Here is a 13,263-nt window from a genome sequence, read left to right on the forward strand (position 1 = left end):
ATATATATATATATATATATATATATATATATATATACACATATATATATATAGATGACTAAGTAGCAATGGAAAAACAATTGAGGCTGAAACTCTGAATATCAATGACGCTTTTCAAGGTCATAAAATGTCTTTAAAACTCTTCTTCTTTCAATGTTTATTTTAATATATTCTTAATATTCTTATTCTATTTATTAGAATATTCTATTTATTCTTAAATAAAACTCTGTATTTTATTATAAACATAAATAGAGACCTTTTATTTATTTTAAGGCGAGTCTCAGTGACCAAAATAATGAATTTCGAAGTTCATATTGGAAAAGGATTTTCACTCAAATAAAGTACTGTTTACGTTGGGCCACGTAAAATTTGGCTGCTGAGCCGAAATTTGATTTCTGTCAGAATCTAGTTTAGGCGTTTGAAACCAAGTATTTGTTAACACTCCTGTGTCTCAGTCTTTTTTAAAGTTTCTGCGTTGGCCACCTTCCAAAAATTATCCAATGAATCTTATCCCAAAAATAAAAAATAAAAAGTTTGTAACTCAGTGCAGTAAATTTTTTAAAATTATCAATGGGATAATCTGAGATAATGAGTAATAAACTTAGTTTTATGATATTTATCAAAATTCATTATTTTTTAAACAATTCATTTTTTGCATAGCTTTTGATTCTTATTTTTTAAACAAATATACAGAATGATAAAAAAGTTGAGTTGGACATGCTATAATTAAAAAGCCTAAAAATCATATAACAGCTAATGATAATTCATAGAAATGAAAAGAAACCTAGAATACTAGGTAAATGCATTGAAATGAATATGTTCTAGTTCTTTGCTAATGCTTCACATACTTAGAAAAAAAAACTTTAGGAGTATAATGCGCAATATATAAATGTGGGCGATAAATAAATACACAAGTTTTCATAAAACAGGTCCCAAAATAGAAAAATCTGTAAAAATCGCCGAATAAGGAAAAATCTGAGGAAACGCAAAAATTAGACAAAAGGTAAAGGTAAAGGATACGGCATTAGACTCTACAGTCCGTACCGGCGGTGCTGATCTCCGTTTCTTGGCCCTTCAGCCAGGAAGTGCAATGGGGGGGTTGGGGGCCAGCCATCCTGTGCTTTCGCACACCCTTCCTGTTTACCTTCCCCAGATTTCTCCAGGTACCCATTTAGAGCTGGGTCGACTCTGGCTAAGCTTACAGAGTCACGCCACTGACCCCCGTCCCAAACTGAAGAATTGGGTACACTGGGATTCAAACCCGCGTCCTCTCAGACAAGGGATCCCGAAATTAGACAAGCTTTAATTATATACAAACTTTGTGTATTATTTACATTCAGTAGTCCCACTAGACCAAATTTTGGGGTGGTATTTCCCCAAATTTCCTCAAAAGAAAATCGGATTATTTAAATTCTCACGGAAAATTACCTTATACGAAAACTATTACCATATAAGTGGTAATATCCTCCTTGTTGGCGGATAAAACAAACGAGATTATAATTGTACAAATGTGTGTGAGTTATTCACTTTATTTATATCAAAGCACACCATTCCTCTACCACTGCTTGCGAAAGGCCGGTTTGAAGGCCTTTTTTTCAGCCACAAGGTTTGTAGAAGCACCTTCGTCCGTTGCGCTTAAAAAAATTGATATGCTCTTAAAAGAATTTCCAAATTGTGAAAACTTAAACCATCATAGCCATAACTAATGTTTTCTCTAGTAATATTATAATATCTTAATTTTTCATAGACGTACCCAGGTCTTTTTAATAGGATACAGAAAGTTATCAGATGTGCAGCTTAGTAATGAAGGACATCCTCTGCAAATATTGACTTTAAAAGTAAAAAAACCCATCAAAATAAAGTTCTATTTTGCCTTTTTGACCCATCTTAGTTATATTCATATTTAAAAACTTGTGTTTTTTAAGATTTTATTTATTTGTTTCAAAATTATGAAGCAGTTTACATTTTTGTCAGTGTCGTTGCGTTTAACAGTAAAACTAAGTAAGCAAAACAAATTACGTTTACTTGACAAAACTTGTAGTTAATAAGAATTCTAACACTAGGAATCTGTTAACTTTCAAAGATAATCTGTTAGAACCTTCAAACAAAAGCTACATTTTCTCAAGCTATTTAATGCCACATGTTGTTCCCTGTTACTATCAACTATGCCACATGTGTAATGTTTAACTGTTTAATGCCGCATGTTTTTGTGTATGTTTTTACATTGTTCCCTGTTACTATTAAATATGCGAAACCGGACACGGAATTCTTTTCAATTCTTTCTTTTAAGTTATTTAAATTATTAACAAAAACTTAACATACGCATGCCCCCTCGGAATAGCATATCATAATATGGAGGAGAAATAATCCAACAAATTCACGAAATAAAAAATAATATTAATTACCACTGACCTAAAGAGAGGATTTAAAAAGCAAACAAAACTACAAAATCAGGTACAACTAACTTAACACTTTATACTCATCAACTCCTTCCGTAACACACATCAATCAAAAGAAAATACCAATTTTAACGTTTTAATACTATTTTAATTGACTTCCCATTTTTCTTATTTTTTAAATATTTGTAGCTTTATGAGTCCCACCTTAATCAGATTAAACGTTAATATTTAATTTTCACTGTCCTTGGTGCTTATAGGAAAATAAAGCAACAATAGAAAAATGTAATTTTAAGGTTTTTATAAGTGTTTTTATATAAGGTTTTTATAAGTGGTTTTTATATAAGGCCTGCTTATCATCTATTTCCCATACTTTTTGGAATAATGTTTATGTGAGGTGTCTGTAGCAGAGCAGAACAAATTAGAACCTTTTTTATGCTAGTGAGAGTGTGTTGACTGTAAACATACCCCCTCATATTCGTAACATCTTTTCTCAGAGTGTGAAGAAATGATTAATTGGCAATGTGTTTGAAACTTAAACAGGATAAGTCCGTGAGGACTTACATTCTTCGATCTAAATATCCCAAAATTAATGTTTCTTTTAAGAAGACACCCAGTTAAGAACTCTTTCTCTATATTGGACTAGTCACTAGCAGCTGCGTAGTAGCAACAAAAAAAGTTCCGGTCGCAAGGATGTGTTGTAATATAAGACTTATACATACGAACACGCTGGCAAAATTCATCCGAATAGCTACTGGAAAATTAAGTTATTTAGAAACTGACCTTACTTGACAGAAACACCTGAGGGTTATCTTTAGTGTATTGAAATAACCTCAACAGAAAAGTTGATAGCACTTATCCAATCTTGTCAGTCAATGAAAATTAGAAAAGCCCGAGTGATTGGACTCAACATTTACATTCAAGCATCTTAAATAAGTATTTTTGTGCTTATTTGTCAGAAAGTGTGTTTATTTGGTGCAAAGACGGAGGATTCGAATAGATTGGGATGCGGGAGGGGTGTGTGTAGGGATCTCAGCCTCAGGTGGCTTGGTGATGTGGTGAGTTGTTATTAGTAGTAGCAGTAGCAGTTAAGGCAATATGCCAAGCATGTTGAAAAAAAGTTGAAAAAAATATACTTTTCTCACATTTCATTTTTTCTTCTTTGAACACTGTTATTTTGAACCAGTCTAGATTTTTGGTTATTGGGCTATTTTAGAACCACAGTTTAAAGTACAGATAACGTCCCTTTGTTGTTGTGTTTGAAAAAATATCTAAGTCTTAAAATATAAATTTAACTCCTGTAGGGCGAAAATTTCAGAAAATGTCAACTGAAATCTGAGGAAAAAACATCTGAATTGTCCCAGCCGTGGATGATGTGGATGATTTGCCCCAGCCGTTGCGTTGCACTACCGGGTGAACGCAAAGAATCAGTATCAGCACTACGCAGACCATTGGCCGGCAGACGAAAAATTAAGTTTCCAACTAAAAATTCTTCTCTGAATTTGAATTAATAGGACATTCTTTCAATTTTTGAAAAAGAAAAATATACCCAGAAAAAATTATATAATTTCAATGACACTAAATTAAACTCCGTCACGGAAGGCTTGTTCAAAGTTTCACAATTAAACTTAACAGAATATCTTTTTTTTATTTTTAAAATAAAAATTAATAAATATACCAGATCATTTTTGCCCTTTTTTTTGCCCGTCAGGTACCAGTAGAATTTTTATTTCATATTATTTTTGCTTTTTTTTTTAGCAAATACAATAGAATAATGCTACATTCACAGTTCATTGTCAGAATTTTTAGCGCTACTAATTTCCTGAATACTGGAGTCTTTATTGTCATTGTAATCATCGAAGTAAACAGTTTGCACAGTTTGTGGGGCCTTGCTCCATTTCTTGATAACATCAAAGACAGAGAACGGACAGTTTGGGAACTGACGCCCACATCCTTTAGCTGTTGCGTTTCTCGTACGGCCCACCTTTTCGGCTTCTTGATAGTCACGAAGGAAATCATTCTCTCCTCGTTTGGGACTGCAAAAGAATAAAATCAAGAACAAAATTAAAATTACACTTTAATAATTTTTATAGTTAAGACGAATTCATATTAGAAAACTAGAAAAAAGAAAGAACACAAAAATGACTTAAACAATTTTAAAAGGCTTTCAGAGTTTCTTCCAAATTGGGGTCAAAAGCTAGAAATTACACCATAGAATGCGTCAATTAGCTCACTATTAGAAAAGGCGAGTTTTCTTTGCAGGACTGCAAAAGAATAAAATTAAGAACAAAATTAAAAATACACTTTAATAATTTTTATAGTTAAGACGAAATCATATTTGACAACTAGAAAAAGGAAAGAACACAAAAATGATTTCAACAATTTCAAAAGGCTTTCAGAGTTTCTTCAAAATTGGGGTTAAAAGCTAGAAATTACAGCATAGAAAGGGTCAATTACTTCACTATTAGAAAAGGCGAGTTTTCTTTGCAAAAAACCTAGGAGGTTCCATTGACTTTTATCAGCTTTTACAGACAGAACATTAGAAACAATCCTACTGAAAAAATAGGATAAACAAACTACGGGTAGCAACTACAGGTAGCCAATCGGGTAGCAACTACGGGTATTTGTAGGTCTCAAACTTAGGCAAATGAAAAACACCACCAGTATAATCGCGAGGAATCATTTGGCAGAAACCCAGACAGTTCAATTACAGTCAAGCGGAATGCTTGAGAATTTTCACAATAAGAAGGAAAAATATACTTTAGAAAAATGTTTCACCAAAGACTAAGACGGACGAAGTCTCAGACTTCTTGTGTGATATGCATATATCAAAGTCAATATCAGATATGTGATTCATCAAGTAATTGCATGCTAGTCTAAAAAGTAAGGTAACGTCATGGCAAACCCCGAGGTAAAGCTAAATCGTTATCAGGTTAAAATAGGTAATTCAATTATTGTAATCATAAAATAATTGCTCGCTAGCTTTGAAACCAAGATAATTTTGAATTGAAATCCAAATCAATGTCAGAATCATAAAATTTAAGAATGTCCAACGCAGGTATCAGGAGATAATTGCTTACTAATCTTACAACCAGGGTAAGGAATTTACAAAACAAAGACAGCTCATTGCCCAACAATTTAACCAGCGTAAATAACTGTCTCCAAGACTTTCTTGGATAAAAGTATTTTCACTCTGTACTAGCAGAGTAAAGCAGAATATTATGATCAACGTCATAAATTTCACTTGAATGGCATGCTAAGTGGACTTTGAGAAGAAACAAATGCAACAAAGTCAATAACAAAGCTTAAATTATTAGTTGAGATTCAATATAGCAAGAAAGTCCACTAGAATTCAGACAAATTCTTATACATAATCATAAAAAACCAATGAGCTATTTAAATACCAACCTGCAGTATCTACCAGCAGAAAAAAGTTTGCTTTCGATGTAGAAGATTCAGGAACCTTAGGGAACATTTTAGTGTTGCCTATAGTAAAGGCTATACGGCTCCATTGTTTTATTATTATTAATTTTTCCAGGGGCACTTCATATGGTAGCGGTGGTCATATAAAGTTTAGAGGGAGCTCATTCGAATGGAAATCGGAAGCTCTAGTGCCCTTTTTAGGAGTCAAAAGTACTCGGAGGGCAACAATCCTCCTCACCGTTTTTTTTCCAAATACGAAAGGTAAAAAATTTGAGGTAACCATTTTGTTATAAATAGTTCAAGGATAAGATAACCAAACTCCTGGATCAACACAATCCCCCAGGGTATTGGGTTAAGGCGTTTTAGGTTGTGTCCTGGGAGCATATCTCTTATGGAAGGAGTGATTGTAAAAACTTCATAAAGTGCTCATTTAAATGGAAGTTGAAAGCTATATTTTATTTCTTAAGAATGAAAAGGGATTTTAGGGCAGATATCCCGTTTCCCCTCCCTTTTCCCGCTAATTCAATTGATAAAAAGTTTGAGAAAGCTGTTGTGTTATAAATAACTTAAATATTGGTCAACACAAACCCCCAGAGCCTGTGGGGAAGTGTTTTAAGTTATGCCCCGGGGTCATATAAGGTTTTATATAAGGGGGGGTCGTATAAACTTCAAAGCTTCCCCATTTGATTGGATTTTTGATAGTTCTATTACTTTTCTTGAGTCAAACAGGATCAGAAGGTATACACCCCTCTCCACCCACACACATGCACACGCACAAACACCCTCTTTTCAACAAATGCATATGATCAAAATATTGAGATTTGCCAGTTTGTTTCAAATAGTTTGACAATCAGATAACAATAATTAAGGGGTCAACATAACTTCCCCCAAAGCCCCTTGAAAAGGTTGTAAGTTATGCCCTGGAGGTATATAGATTTTTATGGAAAAGAAGTCGTATAAACCTTGGAGGAGAAGCAAATTATTAGATATTGAAAGTTATAACTAACTTTTTAAGAGTCAAAAGTGATCCAATGGCAACTAGGCTCACCATACTAACCTTAAGGCCATAAAGTTCCAGTGTTTAATTTCTTTTTCCAGTGCCACTTTATATGAGAGGAACGGTTGTATAAACGTCGGAGGGCGCTCATTCGATTGGAAATCGGAAGCTATATTTTTGAGCGTCAAAAGTGATCGCAGTGCAGATAGCCCCCACGCTTTTATATATGTATATATATATATATATATATATATATATATATATATATATATATATATATATATATATATATATATATATATATATATATATATATATATATATATATATATATATATATATATATATATATATATATATATATATATATATATATATATATAAATTAGTGATTAATATAGACCAGCACTTGAATGAGGCCTTAACCCTACTCATCCATATAATCACATAGGTCAAACAGCATAGCCATACACAATCAACCATAAAGAATAATCCATGGACAGGCAGTCATGTCGTCAATAGGTATAAGTCGTCATTTATCAAACAGTAGAAACAATAAAGACATATAATTCAGAGGCAACAACCCAACACAAGGGCTCATCGAGAGAATACACTTGTCTATAGGGTTTCGCCACATTAAATTCTCTACCCAGCAAAGTATTGTGATTACCACAGAATATCCATGGCATCCTCGTGTCGGGTATCACCCCCAAAATACATGCCTATGAAAGAAAAAAAAACGGCAAATGTAAAACAACCAAGTAACACCAAAACAGCTTATCCTGTTAATATATCCCTCTTTTTGGCAACAATAGGTAAACTAGGTATGATAAATTTTACCAAATCACAAATATTAACACATTGCAAAAAACCTGAATGAACTAAACAATTATAGAATTCATCTTTACCATGTGAATACTTTAAAAAAAAAATCCGCTCTATTAGAAACACAATTCAAAATAAATGGCGCTGCAACATCATTTCTCGAACCTCCGAAATTAGTTGAAAATTTCTTTAAGTATTTCCAAATAATTCTTTTGATATTTATTTAATAAGTTCGTTATAATGAAAACTAAATTTTTTTAAATTGCCAAGTGAATTTATTTGCAGAAAAACCTCTTGATATCAATTTTTGGCTTAAGATTCTACATCAATTTTTAAAATCAATATAATTACTACAAATCCTTGCATAACGAAGTAACTGTAGGAAAAACGCTGAATATGTGATATTTGAGTGTATATTACTTTCAGGGAATTGGAAACTAATCACTTCAAAATCAAAATCATCCGTTTTATTATACATTTTAAAACTTAATTTATTATTATCACAAATATTAATATTTAAATCTAAGAAATGATCTTCATGACCAGCGCCATGACTAGGTTCAAGAATAAGCTCTGATGGATATGTATTTTTAGAAATATCAATAAAATCCTTGCAATTTAAGACCAATATATATATATATATATATATATATATATATATATATATATATATATATATATATATATATATATATATATATATATATACATATATATATATATATATAAATATATATATATCAAATTGTAATGTAATGTGAAAATAAAATAAATATGATGAAAAAGAAGGGCGAAAAAGCTCTGTGGTTCAGGCTAGTAGAAAAAGACACAAAAAAAAGAGAAATTTTGAAATCATGTAACTCCTATTGACTCTGAGCAATGTATCAGTTGTCAAATAGGAAAACAACCTCTTCAATTTTACAATTTACAATTCATACCATTGTACATTGTCCTATACAGGGGGGGGGGATGAACAACCCCTCTATGGATATTCTGTGGTAGCCACAACACTGTGCTGGGTAGAGAATTTAGAATGCCGAAACCCTATATAGGCCAGTGTATTCTATATATATATATATATATATATATATATATATATATATATATATATATATATATATATATATATATATATATATATATATATATATATATACCAAGTTCGATCAAAATTGTTATCAAGTTCGAACTAAATTGATTACACTGATAAACTAAGAATTCAAAATTTTCTTATATCCTGAAACCCCACATTGAAGTGTAAGTTTTTAACAAAGAAGCTGAAAAGTATTTCTACTACTAACGTTAGAACTAAGATTAGAATTTCTCCCATGAGGCCGTTATTCATGATTGGATAGCTCTGCAACTCACAAATTGTCCGAAGGAGACAGGCTCTGCCATCTACTCCCATGGTTGAAAGAATTGATTCTATAGAGCGAAATATTTGCAATTGATCAGTTTCAGCCACACTCCTAAATAAAAAATGCAGTAAGTAATTAGTAGGAAATGATTAAACATATTAATTTTATCTGTTTCATCATATTATCATATTAATTTTTTTAATCTGTTTTATCATATTAATTTTAATCTGTCTCAGGTGATGATTACACAAGAAAGTTACTATCGTAAGCAAACCAAACTGTACCAAAAGCAAAAATAAAGAAAAAAGAGAGACTCAACCTGTTTCACGTTGTTATTTCCAAACTTTGTTGTGTGTGTAATCCGAATGAAAAAAATAAATAAAAAAATAGCTGAATCTTAAATTCCTACATAAAGTACAACAATACTTAGCCATAAGGAAATTATGACACGGTTTAATTTTTTTTCTGACAGTGGCATTATTTAAGTCTAATCTAAGGAGGACATCCACTATGGGCCCCTAAGGTGGCTGTCTCACACATATGTTGGAAAACAAGTTTTCTCCAAATTTGTTAGAACAGGTCTCCTAGAAAATTAACCATAAATCAAATAGTTTGTAGTAACAAACCTTAAACGAGAAACACTCAGGACAATAGTAACGGAAATCCAAACAAGAGTAATTTTTGTAACTGCAACTATTTCAGAATAGTTGGCTTTTTACGCTCATCTCAAATAGATTAAATGTATAATTTTATCACTAATCAAAAACTACGAGCCTGAGAAAATTTTCTTGTTGTTTCAAAGAGGGGAAAAACCACACCAAGAGGGCAATTGATGCTATTGGAAGTCACATCGTCATGTTCAGCATTATCAGAGAACCCAACTGTTTTGGGTTCAAGCTCCTATATGAAAATGTGAAACTTTACCTAAAGGAGTATTTAGGAGTATTTTTCATATGGTGTGAAACTGCTGTTTTTCCCAAAATGAAAAGGCCTATTTACTCTTTTTTTAAATATCTTTTCTTAAATGGGAGATTGTTATAAAACGATGATCTTAGAGGATTGAGAATGACAATTAAAAATCATAATGCCTCTTTAAGTGACTAAACAGCGGGTGCCACGGGAAAGTGTTTTTCTACAATTTTATGGCGCCAAATCACAACTTTGCCCCAAGAAGAATCAAGTGGTTGTCAATTTAAAATTCGGAGACAGCTGATTGATCTAAAGATATCAAAACATAGTACAAAACCTGGGTATCAAAACATAGGGCTTCAAAGTTGCAGAAGATGTAATACTCTACAATGTAACGTTCGTTCCTGAAAAATCAAATAGTCCACACAAAAAAATGTTTAATATAGACATTTATCTTGATGCTTGATTTAACCATATTAATTGATTTAGTTTCTCGTGAAATTATGTTTGGTGAAATGTAATTGCACATCAGCTATTAGGAAGGATGGACGGCAGCTTAATTTGAAGTCAGGGGAATTTTTTAACTCTCCATGAACCTTCTGATAAAGTATGATGTTACAATTATTCTCTCTTCTCCCTCTATATCGGCCAAGTTAAACATAGGGTGCGGTGGGACGGTACCTCCTTTCTTATTGCGAAAAAATGTTTCTTATAATTATCTCCATCAAAAATTTTCACTAGAAATTCAAATTTTGTCCAAAATTACATTTATAATCTAATATTTTAGCTCCTAAGCAGAAAAATAAAAAGGAGTGACTATGGACATAGTGACCATTTTACAATTACCAATATGCACAATTTAGATAAATGAAATAAAAAGCTTTGATTTCACCATATAAGGCCTTTGCGTGGTTTGAATATGACAAGAAATTAAAAAATAATAAGTTTTTATCTGGAAGTTAGGAGTCATCTTAAAGAGTTTTTCAGAATTAAGGAACAGAGACTATTCTGTATATAAGAGGGGTTGATTCTCCCTGATTCCTTCACTATTTACGCTGATTCAATTTGATTCCAGTTTTTTTTAAAGAATGAATTATGAAACAAAAATTACGTTAAATCTTCGTTCCATCGGTAGCTGCAAACTCGTAAGTAGCAAACCACAGCCCATAGAAAGAAAAAAAAGGAGAAACGATCTAAGAAAAACACTTGCGAGTGATAATAAATTACTATTTCTAGCTAATTCAGGAGTGGTAAGGCTTATCTTAATTTATCTTTATAGTAACATGATAGTTTGAAATTTAAATCGATGGAAACTTCAAAAAAAGAGTCTGAGATCTCTAGGAAATGGCGTCAGATCGAAACAAAAAGAACACTATTGGGATATTTATGGCCAAAGTTCGGGAGGTTCAGGGATCCTTATGGCCTTTTTCAGGAAACTTACAGTTCCCAGGCTCAGAAACTAAAGAAAATAACATATTCTTCATGGATCGCACCGCCTTCTTCTATTTTTATTGATTTTCTGCACTGCTAGAGCCATACTGGAACATGATAGAAAGCTGTTTAATGAATCACTATCAAGGAAATTGCTACAACTAAGTATTTTATAATTCACACAACACAATGTTAAAAATGAATTATATGAAACTGTGTAATTATATTCAAGAATGACATCATAATCGTGGGTAACAAGCATAAATTACTTATATGAAAACTATGCGATGATTTCGGTTGCAACTCAGGTTTGTTCATTATCATATCGAGCTGAGAAAATCCCAAAGCTTTTTCCTGTGTGTGATTTTTATCATTTTAATTTTATCATAAACTTTATCTTTGTCAGTATGTACAAGCCGTAATAAATGTTCTAGTGTCTTTAATTTCTATCGCTGCCATATTATGTTCTAGAATTAATTGGTTACTTTTTAGTTTCGTTTGGACAAAAATCAATATCAAGGTCGTAAAGACACTAATGTTACCCTCTTTGAGAGTCTAAGTTGGAATAAGAAGTTTTTGGAGCGCTAAAAAAAACTTTAGCGTGAAGAGGGAGGAGTTGAGAAGTAAGGAGCCCCCAAAACATACAAGAATTTTCTCTTCGTTATAAGCTTAAATAATTCTCCTTACTTTTCTGTTAAAAAAATCTTGACTTTTTAATTTCAGAAAAACTAAACTGATTATATTATTGAAAAAGATTTTTGTTTAACTGTATTATAATGTTAATAATATTTTGTTTAACTTTAACATAGAAAGATAACTGATTAATGAGGTTATTCGTTATTGACTCCATGATCATTATTTTGTTTAACTGTGTCATTATGTTTATTTTTTGTTTAACTGTATCAACAAAAAGATAAGAGAAGAAAGATGTTACTCGCTACAGCTTTGCCAATATTTTATCGGGGAGTATTGCTATTTTGTTAATGTTTTGTTAATCTGAAACAGGAAAGACATAACTGATGAACGATGATTCTCGCTACTGATTTCTTTGTAGTAGTTTTCTTCTGCTTAGTACTTTATTAATATTCTTCTTAACTATATCTGGGAAGAGATAGCTGATGAAACATTGATACTCGCTACTGACTTTTCGCCATTATTTTATTTATATTTATTTTCACTCTAAAAGGAAAGTTGTAAGGGTGAACGGTGATACTTGTTACTGTCTTCTTTGTTGTTATTTTGTTTAACTGTATCATCATTTTGTTCATATTTTGTTTATCCGTAACGGGAAAGAAATAACTGATGAATGATATTAGTCGTTACTGACTTCTTTTTTTACATTTTGTTTATCTGTATCTTTATTTTGGTAATATTTTGTTTATGTGTAACCCAAAAGACCTAACAGAGAAATGATGTCACTCGTTATTGACTTCCTTATTGTTATTTTGTCTAACTGTATTTTTATTTTCTTATTATTCTGTTTAATTGTAAAAGGAAAGAGATTACTGATGATAGATGCTACTCTTTACTGACTTCTTTTTTTTTATTTTGTTTAACTGTATCGTTATTTTGTTCATATTTTGTTTATCTATAACAGGAAAGAAATAACTGATGAATGAAGTTACTCGTTTTTGACTTATTTTTTTATATTTTGTTTACCTGTATCTTTATTTTGGTAACATTTTGTTTATATAGAACCCAAAAGACCTAACAGAGGAATGATGTCACTCGTTATTGACTTCCTTATCGTTATTCTGTCTAGCTGCATATTTATTTTCTTAATATTTTGTTCAATTGTAAAAGGAAAGAGATAACTGATGATAGATGCTACTCCTTACTAAGTTCTTTGTTGTTATTTTGTTTAACTGTATCGTTATTTTGTTCATATTTTGTTTGTCTATAACAGGAAAGAAATAACTGATGA

At 31.6% G+C, this 13,263-nt stretch overlaps 1 protein-coding gene across 1 annotated transcript in view; it reads right to left on the reverse strand.

Moving 5' to 3' along the window:
- Window positions 1–69: 69 nt before the first annotated feature.
- The window catches only part of LOC136028424 (uncharacterized), a 33,274-nt gene continuing 20,080 nt past the window's right edge, over window positions 70–13,263 (reverse strand). The window contains exons 3-5 of the mRNA XM_065706263.1: window positions 8,943–9,110; window positions 4,184–4,432; window positions 70–1,634 (exon numbers count right to left, since the gene is read on the reverse strand). Of these exons, the coding sequence (XP_065562335.1) occupies window positions 1,556–1,634; window positions 4,184–4,432; window positions 8,943–9,110 (496 nt within the window). The 3' untranslated portion in view covers window positions 70–1,555. The remainder of the gene's footprint in view (window positions 1,635–4,183; window positions 4,433–8,942; window positions 9,111–13,263) is intronic.

This window comes from Artemia franciscana, chromosome 6 (assembly GCF_032884065.1).
Source record: "Artemia franciscana chromosome 6, ASM3288406v1, whole genome shotgun sequence".
In the NCBI taxonomy this organism is placed as follows: domain Eukaryota; kingdom Metazoa; phylum Arthropoda; class Branchiopoda; order Anostraca; family Artemiidae; genus Artemia; species Artemia franciscana.